The 21,393-nt window shown below is 42.3% G+C and overlaps 1 protein-coding gene across 1 annotated transcript in view; it reads left to right on the top strand.

Annotated features, from left to right (window-relative positions):
• LOC148453845 (IgGFc-binding protein-like) overlaps positions 1–21,393 on the top strand; it is a 179,757-nt gene that overhangs the window by 132,485 nt on the left and 25,879 nt on the right. The window contains 1 exon segment of the mRNA XM_088461614.1: positions 19,394–19,447. Within this exon segment, the coding sequence (XP_088317740.1) occupies positions 19,394–19,447 (54 nt within the window).

The raw sequence follows: 21,393 nt of genomic DNA, 5'->3' as shown, positions 1-21,393 counted from the left end.
CAGTTGGCCAAATCAAGAACACTCTCCAGGATGTAGGTGTATATGTGTCAAAGTCAACAATCAAGAGAAGACTTCACAAGAGTGAATATAGAGGGTTCACCACAAGATGTAAACCATTGGTGAGCCACAAAAACAGGAAGACCAGATTAGAGTTTGCCAAATAACATCTAAAAAAGCCATTACAGTCCTGGAACAACATCCTATGGACAGATGAGACAAAGATCAACTTGTACCAGAGTGATGGGAAGAGAAGAGTATGGAGAAGGAAAGGAACTGCTCATGATCCAAAACATACCACCTCATCAGTGAAGCATGGTGGTGGTAGTGTCATGGCATGGGCATTTATGGCTGCCAATGGAACTGATTCCCTTGTATTTATTGATGATGTGACTGCTGACAAAAGCAGCAGAATGAATTCTGAAGTGTTTTGGGCAATATTATATGCTCATATTCAGTCAAATGCTTCAGAACTCATTGGATGGTGCTTCACAGTGCAGATGGACAATGACCCGAAGCATACTGCAAAAGCAACCAAAGAGTTTTTTAAGGCTAAAAAGTGGAATGTTATGCAATGGCCAAGTCAATCCCCTGACCTGAATCCGACTGAGCATGCATTTGCAGTAGAGGCCTGGCAGAGCATCACCAGGGTTGAAACCCAGCGTCTAGTGATGTCTATGCATTCCAGACTTCAGGCTGTAATTGCCTGCAAAGGATTTGCAACAAAGTATTAAAAAGTGAAAGTTAGATTTAGGATTGTTTAGTTTTTCCCATTACTTTTGGCCCCTTAAAAAGTGGGAGGCAGATATTGAAACCGTTGTAATTCCTACACCATTCACCTGATTTGGATGTAATTACCCTCAAATTAAATCTGAAAGTCTGCAGTTAAAGCACATCTTGTTTGTTTCATTTCAAAGCCATTGTGGTGGTGAATAGAGGCCAAAATATGAAAATTCTGTCAATGTCCCAATATTTATGAACCTGACTGTAAGTAAACAGTCAACTTTTTGGACCTTACTATTTTTATTGACAACTATCACATTCACACAAAAATGTACCAAAAAACTTTTGATGTTAATAGCTATATCTTATCGACGAGTGGTCACCACCCAAATTGGCTCAAAAGTATACCTTTAGGCCAAATCAGAAGGATAAGGCATAACTGCACACAGGATGCACACTTTTTACAATAGGGAAAAGAGATGAAGGAACAATTTATATCAAAACAATACAATCTGGGAGAAATAGAACAAGCCTCTCGAAAAGCCCTCAACTTGGAAAGAGACTCCCTAGCAGAACCAATACAAAAAACATATGACAAGAAGGCAGTTTATACGACAAGATTCATAATGTAGTATAGCAGTAACATACTAAGAAAACATTGGCACATCCTGCAGCAAGATTCTCTACTAGATAAAATAATACCACAAAACCCAAAATGATCTTCAAAAGAGTCCCGAATCGAAATTTGAGATTAAACAAAAATCACATTCCACCGTCCTCATTAACTCAAAAAACTCTAAACAACACTACACTACAATATGGTTTCTTCCAGTGCAGAATATGCTCCACCTGCCAAACATGTGGATCCACCACCAAAATAATACAATCATTTAAATCCAAAATGACCAATGAGACATACACAATCAAGGAACATATTATTTGCCACAGTTCAGGAATTGTGTATTTAGCCGAATGCTCATGTGGGCTACAATATGTCGTTAGGACAGTCAGACAACTAAAAGTGAGATCTGAAGAGCATATTAGGAATATACGCAGAGGGTTAGAAACACATAGCTTGTCTCAACATTTCAAATTAAAACATGATAACAATCCTAAAGGACTAAAAATAATAGAAATAAGACAGATCAAAAAGAACTGTAGGGGAGATGACTTTAACAAAACCATTAACAAAGAAGAATTAAAGTGGATCTTCACACTAAAAACACTGTCACCACAAGGACTCAATACTGATAATGAAGTAAGATCGATTATCAATCAATTACACATGTGCCTAGTAATCAATAGAAGGTTTCAGGACCATTAGGTCAGTGACTGGAATATAGCTAGATATACTAGGGACACATACTGTACCAATGTACACTGACCAGGCTCCCCCATACTATTTCATAATATTTCCATATATTTAGCAATAACTTTTGTGTGACAGTACATACAATTCAACACACTGACATTCACAGCCTAGTGGGGAATATGTAGATACAATATGCACCCGGCTTCTCCCTGTCAGGTCACTGATAACCGTACCACCACCCACTGGGAGGCGCCAAAAGGCATTCCCTCTGCATAAATTGCATAGACCTCTCACTATCACATCACATGTCCCAGAAGAAGGCCGCAGAGAACGCTATGCGTCGGACCACTTGTATCCAATATATCTATTACAAAGACTCCATTGTTTCAAAAAGACCTTCACTTCAGGTGCTTTATTCAACACAGCAACAATAAACCAATGTCTCCATTAAATCTCGCGGTACACACACCCGGAAGTGACTGGCATCACTACACCTCCGTCATCCACCACAAGCATGTAAACATTTGACCGGCAAGTAACCCCACACTCACCAGCGGGCTGAATCGAGTGACCGGCGGCAGCGATTGACACCCGTAGACAACGCAATCAATGAGAGCGGGGGACCCGGCCAGTCTCACAGGCACTGGGGAATAACTATAGGGATACCCAGGAGTGTGTAACATGGCACACGCTCCCTGGCAGAGAGAGGCTACACCAACAAACAATGCACACAAAACAACCAACGTTATACTACAGAAAGTGCCTGAAGACACAAGAGGGTAAGTAAATGGACCGGAGCGTTACACCCGCAATTCTATATATATTTTTTCTGGACTGCTTTATATACAGCTTTTTTTTCTTGTTAAAGACTACTTTTTATTGACTCTCTATTGACACTTATTGTTGGAATAGAGATTAATTTAGAAACATTGGCTATAATTAGCAGCAGAGTGTTCCATTTTTTCCCATAGGAGCACTACCATAACAGCATTCATGTATATAGTAAAATAAATACATAATTCTTTCAGACTTACATTTATATGGCTAAGCGCAGACACAATTTCCCAGAATCATTTGCACCGGCCCTGACTATATCATAAATTATTTGCTGTACAGTATCTACAATAACCACACAACACAATTTGGTTTTAATCTTTACTGTAAAATTTTTCAAACTTGGAAAAATACTTTTTTGAAAATGTAAATTGTGTAATAAATGTATTAAACACAAACATAAACAAAAAACAATATTGAAATAAATTAATAATTGTTGCAAGCAGCTGATCATATATCCTATATGAACAATCTTTGCAGCACTGATTTACTGCTATCTAGAGTGAGATTGTGGAAGAATATGATCGGCTGATTGCTTTAGTGGTCTCTAGATACAATTTATATGTCTATTAATAGTTAAGTGGGGATATATCAGGTATTGTTTCATTTTAATTACATCTATATGTAATATTGGAATTGTGTGGTGTATGGTTTTATGAAAGCCTAGCTGAGGACTTAGGTATTTTTATATCATATTATTAAATATAAATGTTTTTTTGTTTATATCTGTGTCTCAGTTAATCTATGTTATCGCGCACCCTCAAGTGGAATAGTTTATTCCAGGGGTTCTCAAACTTTTTTGTTCTGGTACCCCGTCTAACAATAAAAATGATTACAGGACCCCAGCAAGTTACTGAAGAATGACTGCCACACATGCGTGGTCAGCAGACCGCTCATGCACAGTAGCACTATGGAGATGCAAAACTGAAGTGAGGTATCTGCTAATGCAGGGGCAGAACTATGGGAGACAATGGAGGTGCCTCCTCTATTGCCCACAATATAGTCACTCCACTTAAGAAGACTATTCTATATTAGTGTTTTTGTGCATATATGATAGATAGATATGCACCACATTTATTTTCCCTTTTGTTTTAGGGGGGCACCAAGTTATAACTTGCCTCCGGGCATCTGGTATGAATTTACGCCACTGCGCTAATGCGATCATTTCATTTAGACATTGCAGGGATGAGCTCCTTTCGAAGCCCCTGTCCCTGCAATGTGAGGCAGAGTGTGACCGGGGAGACAGTGGGTGATGTAGGAGGCAGTGGATAACAGGGAGAAGCTGTGGGTGACAGGGAGAAACAGTGGGTGATGGTGGCAGAGGGTGGAATGAAAAGGCAGAGGGTGACATAGGCAGTGGGTAATAGGGAGAAGCAGTGGGTGATGGGGAGGCAGAGGGTGTCGAGTGTTAGAGAGGCAGTGGGTGGCCGGGAGAAGCAAAGGATGGCAGTGGGTGAGGGGGAGGCAGTGGGTGGCAGCGAGAAGCAGTGGGCGACAGGGGGAGGAAGTGGGTGAAAGAGAGAGGTAGTGGGTGGCAAGGAGCAGCAAAGGGTGTCAGGGAAGACAGTGGGTGACTGGGGAGGCAAAGGGTGACATAGTAGGCAGTGGGTAAAGGAGAACGAGTGGCTCACATGGGGAGGCAGAGGGTGACAGGGAGAGACAGAGGGTGGCAGGGGGTGACTGGATGACAGGGAGAGACAGAGGGTGATAGGGAGGAGGCAGATCATGGCATAGAAAGACAGAGAGTGACTGGGGAGGCAATAGCTGACATAGGAGGCAGTGAGTAATAGGGAGAAGCAGTGGTTGACAGAGGGAGGCAGAGGGTGTCGGTGGGTAACGGAGAGGCAGGGAGAAGCAGAGGATGGCAGTGGGTGACAGGAGGCAGCAGTGGGTGGCAAGGAGCAGCAAAGGGTGGCAGGGAAGACAGTGAGTGACTGGGGAGGTAGTGGGAGGCTAAGGGTGACATAGGACACAGTGGGTCACAGGGAGAACCAGTGGGTGACAAGGGGGAGGTAGTAGATGAGAAAGACAGAGGGTGCAGTGTGTTTCAAGGGGGAGGCAGTGGATGACAGTGGGGAGGCAATGGGTTTTTAATAAATTTGTTTTTTTCTATTCCCCCCCCTCCAGTTCCCACACTGTGTGCTCCCCTGTTCCCCCATAGGGTCTGTGCTCAGCACTCCCCTCATTCCTCCTCCTGGTGAAGTTTCTTCTCCCTACACAGCAATCAACACACATTCTGTGTCCTCCCAGCCTGGCAGCAGCAGTCCCCCAGGCTGCACTTACATAACAACATCTGCACAGACTGCAGAGAGAGTCTGGTAGCTGGCTCCTCTGAGTCTGTCTGCTGCTGAGGCTTGCTGCCTGTGTGTCAGTTTCTGCTGCTGGCCAGGACGACAAGAGAAGCTGAGCACTGGGGTGGGACGGGGCTGCCTGATGACTCCTCGGATCTCTCAGCCAGTGATCCGTGGAGTCTGAAATAACAGATAGTTCAACTGGTTTCACTCTCCTCAGAGGGGTCATCAACCTCACCCCATGTGAGTCGCGACCCCAAGCTGAGATGGCCGCGACCCACTTTGGGGTCACGACCCACAGTTTGAGAACTGCTGGTTTATTCTATTCCTCTTGTATATAATATCTATAATCCATACTGTTAAGTAGTAACAGATCTACTTTATTGGGGAGCAGCGTACTATAGATTACGATAATATTTACATTTAATATTATTAATTAATTATTTATGTTATAATGCGCCTGGAGACTGAGTTTGTGGTTAAACTCGTTTTGGTTTTAAATAAAAAAGAGCCACATTTAAGTGCAAAGGATGTTGATAATATTGTTAATGGGGCCATCGATCGAATCCACAATGGACCTTCGAATATGGGAGCTGCAACCAAGGACCTAATATTGCAAGATATAGCCGACACTGTCAACAAGGAGGCACCCATCATCCGCACAATCAGCGAAGTAAAAATATGGTAAGAGCATATAAAAGACTGACACATACTGAGTATAAGCAATTATGTATTTGTGTTTGTTAATCCAAACACAGAGATACAGAAATAATTAGGAGTCCACCATATTGTTCAATTGAGTAAATTAAGTTATTTTGTTAATAATTTTGCAACTTTTAGAGTAAAAAAAAATAGCAATGTTAAAAAACTGGAATAATGTATAAACTAAAGTATTTGTGTGTCCCTAAATCAATGAGTATAAGCCTTCATCTTTAGACAGTATAAAGACTTATTTATTCTATGAGTAACTCCTAATACTAAATGGACTTCTAAAATGCAATGGAAAAATATGCAGCCGATATCTGATGGCGACTTAAGGTGAAAATGGTGCATCTCTGAAAACATTCAAGGACTGGAGGGGGGCCATTCCCTCAGTCCTTGTAGTATACCCCATTAGAAGAACTTGCCCTGGGGTGTATAATAGAGCAGGGTGGTAGACGTGACAGATGTGGATACAGACATGCCTACCATTCAGACCCCACATTCTGTGTCTGGTATATATTTTTTTATTTATTTAGTGGTGTTGGAAATTTACAAAAATATATGGATGTATGTTTACTAATACCTTTATTCTAATTCATAGAACAGATATGGTTGTTGATCCTCCCAGGTGCTAATTTTGAGGAAGAAGTGTCCCAAACACAAAACACACAACCAACACCATCGGTGCCAATCTCAACAAACAATAACAACTTCACAGTAACACAGATTGTGAGTACACTGGTGAAGCACAATGAGCTCCTGGAGAGGCTAATTTCAATAGTAGCCAACGGTATGATGGAGATCTCCGCTGTTCAACTACAAGGACCAAGGGCTAATGGGGACAGGTTGGATGAGCCAGCCCCAACAATGGTACCAAGATCTGCCAATAAGCCCTCCACCTCAAGGGGTACAGTCCTCCAGCCCTGAACATGACCATCCCATCCATTGCCATGGCTCAAACAGATTAAGTTGGCAGATGCCCTCTCGGAGAGTCCTTGGCAGGGGTGTATCTAGGGGTCCGAACGCCACTGTCAAAGTAAGGGACTTGCGCCCCCCCCCCTTTATTGTCTTAGGATTTTTTTTATGCAGGGTGCTGACCATTGAGGAGTACACATTTTCATTTTGCCACACAGTCAGTCTTGCCCTCAATTCACATTATGCCACATGGTAATGCCTCTTATTCACATTATACCACACGGTAATGCTTCTTAGTCACTAACACTTTCAAACAGGCATACAATTGTCCAAAAATAAATAGCACACCTACCAATGGCTCTTAGGCTACAGGGGAACTACAAGCCCCAGCTTCAGTACGTAGCAGCTAAAATATCACTTATTGACTAATGGCCAAAGAACATTGTATATCCAGCGCAGCAATTTTCATGACATACCATATGTCGATAAATGCAGCAAATGGAGAGGGCTGCTCCTGCTCCTCATTGTCCCCCTCACATTTGGCACCGGGGGTCAGTCACAAGATCGTGACATCAGACCCTCGCACCAGTGGCAAAGTCAGCCTCAGAGAGGGCCTGGATAGGAAGAAATAAAGAGAGGAAAAGGCCACCCAACACCTCCTCTCCTCTGGCCGGATCATATCCACAGATTCCATGCACATCCTATTACTGGTGGCCCGTGACACAGTGGCATATAATGAGTCATTCTGACTCATCATATTGCCAGCGACTGCAGGCACTTTCATAGCAGTTGGTACCCCTGCTAGTTCTGCCACTGGAAAAAGCACTAATAGGCACAGTCAAACCCACCTCCAGCTGCCCCTGGCCAACCGCATCCAGTCTCCGCAGCTCACACACATACTTGCTATATCTTCTGGCTGTGGCAGGCTCCTCTTCAGTGCAGAGATGCGGTGCGCGCGACGTCATGACATCACACGCGCCTTGTAAAAAAAATTACTTTATTCATTAATTGTGTCTGCCAGGCTGCCGCCGGCAATTGGCAGTGGCGGCCCGGCTCTAGACATCTGCCCCAGGTAAGAGGCAGGGGGGTCCCCCATGAGTCTACCCCCTGGCCATGGATGGCACCGCCGGATGGCGCCCCCCTCGGCCGGGGCCCCCCTCGGCCGGGGCCCCCTGGCGAGTGCCATCCTGGCCAATGGGTAGATACGCCCCTGGTCCTTGGCCTGCAGGGAAGTGGCATTTCAAAAAATAAACACTATCTTGTTGCTCACAAGCGGGGTCATTGAATGTTTAACTCAGACCTAAGCATATATATACTGTATAATTTTTGTATGTGTATTTTTTTGTTTTTAAATACAGAAAAATGACCATGGTTCAAAAACATAGCATGTACCATTACATTTAATTTTATTTACTTTACTCCTTATTGAAGAATTATTAAAATGTTTAAAAAAATACTATTATATACGATCTGGCATTCGTAAATTCTTTAAACACAAATGTGGTCTGAACAATAATGTTGGCATGTAATATGTGCTGTTTGTTACACATATTAAAGGGATTTGAGGTACAGTGTATTAATGTAAACCCGGCAGTGTATATATATGAGATAGATAGATGTTAATTAATATGAATTTGCATTATATGAGTGAAAAAAGTGTATACGAAATAGCCACAAATAAGCAGGAAATTTTGTCAAAATGCATAGACCAAAACTAAACTAAACAAACATCTTTAAAAAGGACAATAGTTACAGTTTATTGTTAACAGTAGAGATGCGCGGTTTGGTTCTCCTGAAATCCGAATCCATCTGAATTTCGTGAATACAGGTAAATCAGATTCGCGGTTCTAATCTCCTAAGGAGTTACGGGTAAATCCGGGTCGCGGTTCTGATCATTTTGCGGTTCGGAATTTGGATTTTAAATCCGAATTTCGGGTTTTGGATTGCATAAATTACATGATTTTAGCTGTTTTTAAAACTTTTTATCTATTTTTTATTCAAAAAATCCAGATCCAAAACCAAAACACTTGAGGGTTATTTGCAAAACCAAATCCAGATCCAAAACTTTGAAGGCAATACAGATCCAGATCCAAAACCAAAATCAAAACACGGAAGTCGGCGCACAAACCTAGTTAACAGATGTGCTTTATCAATGCAGTCACATCAAAACCCCTAATTAAAAGCTGGTGCATGTTTTCTCTTCTGTTAGCAAATATTAAAACTAGGGGTGTGCACTGGCCAATTTTTGTGTTTTGGTTTTAGATCTGGATCTTTCTTCATGTTTTGGATCTGGATTGGTTTTGCCAAAACCACCTTCCGTGTTTTGGGTTCTGGGTTTTTAGTTTTGGATCTGTATTATTTGGAAAAAAGCATAAAAACAGCTAAAATCACAGATTTTTTTTTTTGTTCCTGTGCTATTATTAGCCTCAATAACCTTATTTTCCACTAATTTCCAGTCTATTCTGAACACCTAACACCTCACAATATTGTTTTTAGGCTAAAAGGTTGCACCGAGGTAGCTGGATGACTGTGCTAAGCTACACAAGCGGGCGGCACAAACACATGGCCCATCTAGGAGTGACACTGCAGTGGCAGACAGGATGGCAGTTTGAAAAACTAGACCCCAAAGAGTATATAATGCAAAGAAAAAAAAGAGGTGCAAGATGGAATTGTGCTTGGGCCCTCCCAACCACCCTTATGTTGTATAAACAGGACATGCACACTTTGACAAACCAATAATTTCAGCGTCAGGGTCTGCCACACAACTGTGGCTGAAATTATTGGTTCATTTGGGCCCCCACAAATCAAGCTGGCAATTAATCTGTCCCTGCACAAACTGGCTCTATGGAGGCAAGATGTCATCCTCATCCTCCTCATCCACTGATTCCTGACCCTCTTCAGTGTTGTGTACATTCTCATCTTCACAGAGTATTAATTCATCCCCACTGAAATCCACCACCACAGGTCCCTCTGTACGCTCTGGAGGCGGGTCTTCCCGGAATACTTGATAATTAATTTTGATGAACATCATATTCTCCATGTTTTGTAGAAGCAATCTCCTACCCCTTCACTGACAAGGTTCCCGGCTGCACTAAAATCTCTTTCGGAGTACACACTGGAGAGGGAGCAACTTAGGTAAAATAGATCCAGTTTGTACAGGGGCCTCCAAATTGCCTCTTATTCCTGCCAGTACAGGTACGGACTGTCTGATGTGCCTACTTGGATGCTGTCACCGATGTAATCATCCACCATTCTTTCAATGAATGGTGATAGTATCATATGCAGTGACAGTAGACAGTAGACATGTAATAAATTGTTGGCAGGTCCTTCAGTCCGGACCAGATGTCCAAACTTTTTCCTGTCTGCCCTGCATCACTGCCAGTGGGTTGCTTAGGATACCTAAGTTGTTTCCTTGCAGCCCCAGTTGCGGGAGAGAATCAAGAAAGAGCTGTTGACATGTCATGTTCCGCTTCAGCTGACAGTGTTTTCACCAGCAGGTTTTTGCACCTCTGCAGGCTTGTGTCGGCCGGAAAGAGAGACACCATGTAGGCTTTAAACCTAGGATAGAGCACGGTGGCCAAAATGTAGTGGTCTGATTTCAACAGATTGACCACATTCAAATCCTGGCAAAGCGAATGAAGGGCTTCATCCACAAGTCCCACATACCAAGCAGAATCGCTCCATCTTAGCTCCTCCTTCACTTTCTCTAGCTGCTTCTGCAAAAGCTTGATAAGGGGAATAACTTGATTCAAGCTGGCAGTGTCTGAACTGACTTTACGTGTGGCAAGTTCGAAGGGAAATCATTCTCCACTGCACTTGAGTCAGGTGCATACCCCTTCCTTTGCCTATGTCATAGGTGGATGTATAGGCTTGAATGGCCTTTTGCTGCTCCTCCATCCTCTGAAGCAAATAGAGGGTTGAGTTCTTCCACATCACAACCTCTTGCTTCAGGTGATGGCAGGGCTGTTCAAGAGTGTTTGCTGGTGCTCCAGTCTTCAGCACACAGTCGCTGAATGGCGAAAGTGGCCAGAAATTTTACAGGCCACCCAAAGAGTCACCTGCATGCCCTTGTTTTTCAGAAAATTCTGCACCACCAAATTTATTGTGTGAGCAAAACATGGGACGTGCTGGAATTTGCCCAGATGTAATGCCCACATAATATTGGCGGTGTTGTCAGATATCACAAATACCCAGAAGAATCTAATTGGGGTAAGCCATTAGGCAATAATTTCCCACAGTTTCTATAAGAGGTTGTCGGCAGTGTGCCTCTTACTGAAACCGGTGATATACAGCGTAGCCTGCCTTGGAACGAGCTGGCGTTTCTGAGATGCTGCTACTGGTGACGCTGCTGTTGTTGCTGCGTAAGGCGATACATCTACCCAGTGGGCCGTCACAGTCATATAGTCCTTAGTCTTCCCTGTTCCACTTGTCCACATGTCCATGGTTAAGTGGACATTGGGTACAACCGCATTTTTTAGGACACTGAGGACACTTTTTCTGATGTCTCTGTACATTCTTGGTATCGCCTGACTAGTGTAGTGTAATCTAGACGATATTTGGTACCGGGGACACACTACCTCCATCAATTGTCTAAATCCCACTGCACTATTGGCGGACACCGGATGCACATCTATCACCAACATAGTTGTCAAGGCCTCAGTTATCCGCTTTGCAACAGGATGACTACTGTCGTACTTCATCCTCCTCACTAAGGACTGTTGGAGCATCAATTGCTTAGTAAAATATGTAGTGGTGTTCCTACTTCCTCTCTGGGATGATGAACGACTCCCAGCAGCAGCAACAGCAGCAGCGGCAGCAGTAGGCGTAGCAATGCAGGATCCTCCGGAGGAATCCCGGATAGGAGAGTCAGTCATGCCAGTGATATGGCCTGCAGGACTACTTCCAATCTTGACTGAGGAGGAAATTTACGAGGAGGGAGTTGATGGTATGGTTTTCAGGCGCTTGGATACAACAGGACAAAGGGATTTTGGTGTCCCTAGACTGCTTACGGTCTTAGCCAAAGTTTATAAATGCGCTACAGGTGACGTATAAGGGAGGATGTTCCTAGGTGGTTAACGTCCCTACCCCTACTTATTTCACCTTTACATATGGTACATATGGCAAGACAGTTGTTGTCCGGATTTGGAAAGAAATATTGCCAGACCAAAGAGGTGGAATGTTTGGTCTTCTGCCCAGGCATGACCGTGATGGGCTTTTTCATCCCACGGACAACAACTGTACATCATTTATAACTCATTTAGAGACACCATGACTGCATGTCCTACACGTGTATCTTCCTGCATGAGTTTGAATATCGATGTCAGAGAAACCAGTCAGCATTAGTAACCTGATCTGAGTAAGTCCAGAGCTACTTACATAAAGGTTAGCAAATGCACAAGAGAGTGTGTGATTGTGCTCTAAATGAACACCACTATCTCTGTGTACGCCCATGTACGCATATCACTCTGCGAATAGTCACAACACTCCCACCACATACCTTTTATCTGCTATTGAGTGTTTACACTTGTGCAAACTAATGCGTTTTCTGTTACAGTATCGGTTGCAATGTTCTTCATTTCTCATTATTCATGACTGCACATTGCACGTTTGAGTGGGTTGTTCGCAGTTTACCGATAATCCGCGGTGCAATTGCGTAATAGCTCTGAATTGGGCCCAATTTCAGGAAAATGTATGATTCAGTGACCCTTTAATACTGTGGAGACTTGTGATCTTTTGTTCAGGACTGTTTTTTTTTAACCTTAGAAAATGTTCATGTAGCACAGAACCTATTGTTACCTGATTTATGGATTCGCCTTTCCCATTGTGTCCTGTTCTGCGCATAAGGTGACCGAATCCGAACAAAGGAGAAAACTGATGAGTGGATGAAATGATGTTTGTACTGTTAGTTCACTTTGTATTTACTTAGCATACAGTATGACATGTGAGAATCGTGGAGATGCTATGAAGGATTTCACTGAGCTCACAAATTTGTACCTAGGACTGGGACTGTTTTAATGGCCTGATTGGGGACAGGTGAGTCTTGTTCTGTAAGTGTTCTAATACTTTGACTCTGAGAATATTGTTCTATCTTTGGTAATGCTCTGGCTTCAGGGTGGTCTAGCTCTGAGAATGGACTGATGCTCTGCTTGCCTAAGGGTCTGTCTACACGCCCCCATACATCAGAGATGGATCAATGCGTTCCTGCGACCGGATCGGAAATGCCGATATGCCGGTCGGAAATTAAGACTGGCGGACATCGATTTTCCGCGATCCATCACAGGATCGGTGAAATTCGACATGTTACATATCACCGATCTGCCAACCATGATAATTTTTTGATCGTGAGCGGCAAATCTGTGAAATCCAGCATGTTGGATTTTACCGACCCACCATCTCTGGATCGCCTATTATAGAGTTCCACTATTTGGACATATTAGAGGTGAAAATAAAGAAACTGCTACGTGCCTATACAGAGCTTATATAAAGTAAGCATACATGTGAGCACTTGCTTCTAATCAAGTCACGTGTGAGGTGTCTGCATCTGGGAATCTGGACACTGTGAAAACTATTTGAATTTTGGACTATTCTCTCACCTACTGTTATATCCACATCAAGGGTGTGATTTATTATATTCAAGGACTGTTATAACCAGCACCCTTTTTTATTTTTTCCTCCCCCTTTGTGTATGGATTGACACTATACAATTGGACTACTTGAACATATGTTGGAATTTCCTACAAGCCCTGGATTATAAGGTTGTATTTTATGGTTAATGCTGTACTGTAGCTGGCAGATACAAGCGAGTCATGTTTGTGTATGTGCCATTATCATGTGGCCTTACATTGGGCAATTATATGCCCTAGATTGTATGTTATTTTTGTGGATGAGTTTGTGGCGCGGTGCTCCCTAGGTTAGTATGGCTGGGCTGCTTTGGGGGGGCACACTAGAACACTCTATTTAGCACTTTATTATTACTTATTTTCTACTAATACTACTTTATTCCACATTTTAATTACACCCTTCACTGTGTGTCACCCCCTAACACACAGCTTTTGATTTATTGATATTAGTATTAACACTTACTAACACTTTTAGTCTGTCACTGGTGTGCTGCCCTGGGGTGGCTGGCCTTTGCTGGCTTTTTGGGGTTCCGCACCCCAGACTTTGACTTAGAATTAGAAACCTCCACTGTCAGAGATGCCGTGACGCGGCCCGGAGGCTTACACATATTTTTGCAAAGATATGCAACTAAGATCTCTGAATTATCTACCACCATGTAGTTTTTCAAATCTTTTTGCTGATATAATTTTGAGTGCTGGGGGATACTTTTTGTTGTTTCTAGTGTCTAGAGCATGTCAGGTTCTCTTTAAACTGAGGAGCTGATTCAGAGGCGCTCGCTAGACGCGATCGCTCGCACAATGTGTTTGCGAATTGCTTAGGCAGTGCCGCACATTAGCACGGACAGTATTTCTTAAACAGTGATCACATAGTGTATGCAGACTCCCACCAGCCTGTCTTAAGATGCCCACTTGTGCACGTCATGTCCAGGAAGTGTATGCAACCATTGGTACATCGGATGCGATCGCAGCACTTGAGGTTGACCATACCTTTCCGCAAGTACTGCGCGCACCTCAGTGTAAAAACCAACCAGGTGACGTGTACTATGATACTGTTTAATAATTATGCACACCTCTAAAACGCCGTCGAGATGTTGCATTTGCAGCTCAACTCCCCCATTTTTAATGGCCAGCCCCTGTTACCACCTACAAACGGCTTCTCCTGTCACTCACTCTGCTGGGCTGTCTATGCGCAGTGAGCGGATGCATTGTGAACTTTCGCTAAGGTGTGCGCATGGGCACTGCAATGCATACACACTGCATACCATCGGCACCAGCGACAGTATGCATCTTAGTGAGCGGGTCTGAATGAGCTCCTGAGCGTACAATATAGAAACCATTTGTTTTTATATATAACATATTAAAAATTAATTATGTAAAACTTTTCTGCCAATACTCCCAAAAACACCTCTTGATCAGGCCTGTGATTCTGTTTGGCTCAGTAAAAGGGATGGCCATAAACCATCAATGGTTTGCTAATGATGATCAAAGTATTTTGCCGTAGATGGGAGAGGTCCGAATTTTCTCCACCAGTCAAGGAAATGTGTTTTTATTCCATTGCAAAGTGCCTATTCATGCCCCCATCATGCTCCACTCAGCTTCGCCCTCCTTCTCTGATTGACCCACTGCATTTACATGTCCCTAGCTAGTGATGCCCAACGATGGTTCAAACCATTGATGGTTTTCCACCATCAAGTAAATTAATGATGGCAACATTGATTGAGTTCATTGAAGGTGAAGTCCCTAACCATAAGCCGCTCCTAACCATAAGCCTCTGGCATCTGGAGTTTTCAAAAAGGCTCTTATATTGTAACGTTTGAATCAGCGCAATCCATATAAAGATATTATAGCAGCAAGCACAGTTCACAGGCAAACCTCAGACTTTACTTTTAAAAGAAATCTAGAACATCTTTCTTCAGCAATTATTTTATTTTCACTCTATTTTCCATTTATAGTATTGTTGTCTTTTATATATCATCTGTTATTTTCCTATATATTTATGCATATGTCTATCACTTTCCTCTATCTCTTCTTTGTAATTCCTTTCCTGTGTACCAGTCTCACTGAGTTACTGGCTGGAGAGCCTTGTCATAGCTGGTCTCCATGTATGTGATTACTCATTGGCTCCTGAGTTCTCAGAAGTGTATATAAGGTATTGGGCTTGTGTGTGAGGATTCTGTCCAGGGCACCAGTAGGTAAGTTATGGGTGTGCTGTGTAGTGAGCTGGCTGGAGAGGCTGCATGAAGGGGTTTTATGTTATACTATAGATTAGTACATTTTATATCACATCAGGAAAACTAATCAATCTGGTTCTTTTATAGAACTGTTAAAGCTTTGCTATTTAGAATACCTTCTGTCTCTAGAGATTAGTGTTTTATGACAAGCTTAGAATACTAAAATCTATCTATCTATCTTTCGACACACAGGGTGGTGAACGTTGAATCTGGGTTAGAAAATCTCCCTCTCTCCCTCTCTCCCTCTCTCCCTCTCTCTCCCTCTCTCCCTCTCTCCCTCTCTCTCCCCCTCTCTCCCCCTCTCCCCCTCTCTCTCTCCCCCCCTCTCTCTCTCTCTCTCTCTCTCTCTCTCTCTCTCGAGAGAGAGAGAGAGAGAGAGAGAGAGAGAGAGAGAGAGAGAGAGAGAAATTGTGAGATAGTACTAACCAATCAGCTTCCAATTTGCATTTAGCAGGCTGTGTTTAAAAAATTATAGTTGGTATCTGATTGCTTGGTAATTTATTTGTTACAATTGTATCTCTCTCCCTGCTTTGATAAATACTACCCCTTAATAATCTGTTTAACACCACATGTAATAAAGATAACTTCCATGCATCGGTTTCCCCCTTCCTTTTATAACTGATTTATCAGGCATGTATATAAAACTGCAGACTGACTTCATAACACAACTGCAATTAAGATACAAAAAGTAAGAAAAAAACCAAAAGATCCCTTATATGGGTGCACAATGTCTTGCAATGAAATAACAATTAAAAATTTACTTGTGTTATTAATTTAATAGCCAGCACAGTGAAGTGTCATCCCAGTATGTTACATAGTCCATAAATCCTGTAAAAATAATAAAAATATATATACTGTGTATATATATAAACTGTAACAACACAATCCGGCACTCCCGTGTTCCAAATCAACTTGCCCCAGTGCTCAGAACTAGCAATATATGAATATAGATAAGTGGTGTACAGGCACTCGGGGGCTCAGCAACAAAAGTACAATCATCAACAGTAGCCTCGGGTAGTCAAAGTTTCTTGATAAAGGAGTTTGTCACTCTGAAAATTTGACTACCTGAGGCTACTGTTGATGATTGTACTTTTGTAGCTTAGCCCCAGAGTGCCTGTACACCACTTGTCTATATATACTATACTTGGGACCTGTACCTATTATTCCTTTGATTATGAGGCTGGACTGCTTGAGAAAGGTCCATTTTGGGACCAAAACGTCGCTTTATATGTGAGCCTATCCTGAATATTAAAATTAAGCTGCAATTACTGGTGAGTGCCATCTCTTCAATTCATATATACAGTATACATACACATTGTTAACATTTAGCTAAAAGGAGATTTAAATGTGGAACTTATGGCTGGATGTGTGTGTCTTAGACACTGGAGCAGAGGGGGAAAAAAGTGTAAAATTCCCTATTCTCCTTAATGTCCTGTCCACAAGATCCTATGACAGGTGAGTAGACTACCTTCCTGGACCTTGCCCATTTCTCCAGTGAAGTGGGAGGTGGGGGTGACCATTGACTGTTTTAAACAATCAGTGGTCATATGCCAATGATTTTACCATCAATGGTGAATACAGATTGTTTTCCACCATCAATGGTAGTCATGGGCCGAATGGTTTGCTTTTTCATGCTTGCACTGGAGAGCTCACAGGCTGTTGGCCAGTAGCCCCGAAGGACCACCAGCTCCAAGTCGGACATCTTTACAATTTAATTCAACAGTAGTAATGATGAGTTGGTGATAGTGTCAGGATGGGTGGGGCTGTGGGTTGGCCTGGTTTGCTCACTTAACACTGGATGAGCTCAACTGTCAGTCAGCAGCTCCTCCCACTCTTTATATCTTCATAGGAGGGCAAGGTGGCTACCAGCATTTTGCCTTTCTTCTGTGGGTATGTGGGAGGACTCACTGAGTCTCTCCTGACTTCTCCCTCAGCTGCTATCAGTCATGACCACTGTGGCTGTACTGCATATGTGCAAACCGTCGATGGTATACTACTGTATAGGATAGTTTCATACCATTGATTCTTCCATTTGTGTTTTTTTTTTTAACAATCAATGAAGGTGTCACCGATGGCCATCCCTAGTGTGCGGTCCAGGGGCTTCATGTGATTTGTCACCAGGGTGCACTCCCTGCTACACAATGCTGTAAATCCCAAAATTGTACAGCAGGAGTGGAGCCATGATAATGTGATGCATGGCATTAAACCCCCTCCCCTGCACAGCGCTCTGGTAGGTAAGTATGTCATACATTACAGAATGTAGGGACACAGATTTTAGTGACTAACTTTTTCAATGATCAAGAAAATTAAATTTCAAGAATCTAATGCATTTCGGCTGCATTGCCTTGATTTGGTCGCATATGTACACCACCCCCAACCATCTGACTGCCCCCTATGCTTGGTGCACAAGATCCTGCTGAAGTTGGACTGATCTCTGCGACTGCATGAACTCTCCAAAATTCCATTTACACAGGTGGTACATTTACCCTACATGCAAACGCCATGTTTCTGCAGGAGGTGATGCAGCTGATTTGCGCATCTAATAAGTGTAGGCGCAGATGTTGTGCATGCGACTTCATCTCTTTCTCTCCAAGTAATTACATTCCAAAACTTCGTTATTTAAGTCTGGTAGCAGGAAAGAAGTCTCTAGATCAGAGGTTCTCCAACTCGGTCCTCAGGACCCCACACAGCTCATATTTTCCAGGTCACCCAGCAGGTGCACAGGTGTATTCATTACTCACTGACACATTTCCCAGGTCACCCAGTAGGAGCAGAGGGGTAATCATTACTCACTGACACATTTCCCAGGTCACCCAGCAGGTGCACAGGTGTATTCATTACTCACTGACACATTTCCCAGGTCACCCAGCAGGTGCACAGGTGTACTCATTACTCACTGACACATTTCCCAGGTCACCCAGCAGGTGCACATGTGTGCTCATTACTCACTGACACATTTCCCAAGTCACCCAGCAGGTGCACAGAATTCATTACTCACATTCATTTCCAGGTCACCCAGCAGGTGCACAGGTGTACTCATTACTCACTGACACATTTTAAAAGATCCACAACTGGAGCTAACTATTTAACTTGTGATTCTGTGAGGCAACCTGGAAAACATGCACTCTTTGGGGTCCTGAGGACCACATTTGAGATCCTGTGCTCTAGATCAGAGGTACCCTAACTCCACCATTACAGTCTTGGTTTTAAGGATATCCATGCTTGAGTACAGATAGTTAAATCAAACTGACTAAGGTACTAATTAGTCACCTTTTCTCAAGCATAGATACCCTTAAAACGTGGACTGTAATGGTGGACTTTGAGAACCTGTGCTCTAGATGACAAGTATGGAATGATTATATTTTCTGGACCTAGACAAGTGGTTTGTAACTTTCAGATTAATTAATTAATAATCTTTTAGTTAGGAAGAAAGAAAAATGAGAAACCTGAATGTTAAACTAATCAGTGAGTTACATAAATGACAGTAATTATTCCATAGCCCATATACTGCAGCAGTCATAGAGTCCGATCAGGGAGGAACCCAAAAATAAGTGATCAATGATTTCCACACTTCCCAGTAAAGGTAAATCAGACAAGTTAGCTGCAGAGAGTTAAACAATTGTGTAACCAGTCAATGTGTTATTTTTGTGTTTTATATGCCAAGTCTGATGGTCCCTAACTTTAAACCAGAGGGGAGTTATTAGTCTGGCAGAATGGATGGAAGGAGTCAGGTTTGTGTAGTAAAATAACTTTTGTCTTTCCTTACAGCCATGGGTAAAACGATCGCCCTGCTGATATGGGCCTTACTGGATGTCCTAGATGGTGAGTGATCAACATATCTTATATTGGTGTCCTCAATATAAAACATTAGCCCCTCTTTCTTCTCCTGTCCACATTCTAAATAAATACATGGCATATATACAGTTTCCCATCAGTCAACAACTGGTCTCTGGTTCCCTACACAAGCACATTAAAGGCCAGAAACTGACATTATTGTGAGAAGTCTATCCAAACGTCTCTGTACCCATGAAGCCATGTAATGTAATGTATGACATCACGCCTGTGTTGAGCAGTGCAATAGGTTTCATGGGCCATAACCGACCCTCAGTCTAAACATGATGGTCAGACATAATTTCTGAAAAGAAACGTCAAACCACAATTTGAGATCAGACAAGGAAATTAGGTTTAAGTATTCACAAAAAGAGTAATTTTTCTTATACTACATGAGTATTTGGTCACAATGGTAAGAGACTGTAAGAAGCTAACAACATCATCCTCCTGTGACTGCATCTTCCTCTGGGAAATCGGTGTCCATAGGAAGACCATTCCTGGTGAGCTAAGACAGAGATGTCTAAACCGTTTCACCATGTGGAATGGATATATGGGTACACTGTGGCAAACTGGTGTCAGCATAACAGAATAGTGTTCGGACTCAGTGTCTGAAGCTTTGAAGTTTATGGTTTCTGCACCAGCTCAGGCACACAATAGATTTGGGGACTTTATATTATCTCCATATGGGAGCACTGACCTGTTGTGCACATCCCCTCAGGTAAAATAAAGTTGTTCTATATCAAGAAACATTGAGGACAACCTAAGAAGCTTGGAGCAGCAGTTGGGAAATGGAGACAGAGGCTACAAGAGGGGAGTAGGATGGAGAAACGCGTTACTAATCTAGCGGCAATATGTAACAGAGCTGTAATATGAAATTGTCTGACATCTAAAGATTCTAAGGAATATGATCACCCTGCATATAGAGCAGCTACATACTATTCCACTAGAAAGCCCATTATCTTCAGGTTCATTGAGGCTTAAGTTAAAGATAGATTACCATATATGATTACTGCTTTACAGTCTAGTTTTCTGGTACGGGCTCGGACCCCTGTGTGTGTTTTTTTTTTTTAAAGTGGTCTATAAAAATGTCATGTTTGTGGTGTTATCCTGTGTCACAGGCATTGCCTGATCAGTCTCTGCACTACTCACTTCATACCCAACCAGGTCATAAAACTGCTATCGTCCTAGGCTCAGCTTCATCCTTGCACACATACATACACTTATTGAAAGGAAAGACACAGACAACCAGATTTACAATTAAAAATTAGACTTTCAAAAGCAATGCACAAATACACCTGCACACATTGTAATACTGTGTCATATATAGGTGTAGAATAATATTAGTTAGGCCCCGTACCGTCAATACCATACAATGAATATCACTGTCTGCTGCTACCAAATCACAAGAAGAAATAATCATAAATGAAATAAGTATTTGTTCCTAGGACGGCACCTTCAAACAATTGTATTAAAGAGCTAAAAATGTACTTTTATTTGATATCCTTTATGAAAACATAAGGAAGTCCCAGTTATGGACAAAACCAGCAAAATATGTGAAAAATATATAGAGAGCATCAAGATAAGAATAAAGAGCATCATAAATAGAAAGATTGTGAAATATAATGGAATCTCCCGCTGTGTGTCTAAGTTTACTTGCATCGTATTAGTTAATATTATTATTATTGGTATCTCAATATTCTTGTTTTGTCCTATTAATTGTTGATCAATTTGAAGTAAAGGGAATATTCAGCAATCCATCAAAAATCAAGTTGGAAAAAACTTTGGGACATATATGAGCAAATTTAGAAATTTTGATAGTTGAGATTCTCTTTATCATACGAATGAATAGTGATATATGGGTACTCCAATATGACCAAAGCTTTAACATCCAAAACTAGTCAGCCTAGGCCGGGAAAGTGGGGACCACCCCAATAAAG

Source organism: Taudactylus pleione, unplaced genomic scaffold (genome assembly GCF_031769625.1).
Source record: "Taudactylus pleione unplaced genomic scaffold, aTauple2 ptg001080l, whole genome shotgun sequence".
NCBI classification, from domain to species: Eukaryota; Metazoa; Chordata; class Amphibia; order Anura; family Myobatrachidae; genus Taudactylus; species Taudactylus pleione.
This window is presented reverse-complemented; position numbering and strand designations above follow the sequence as displayed.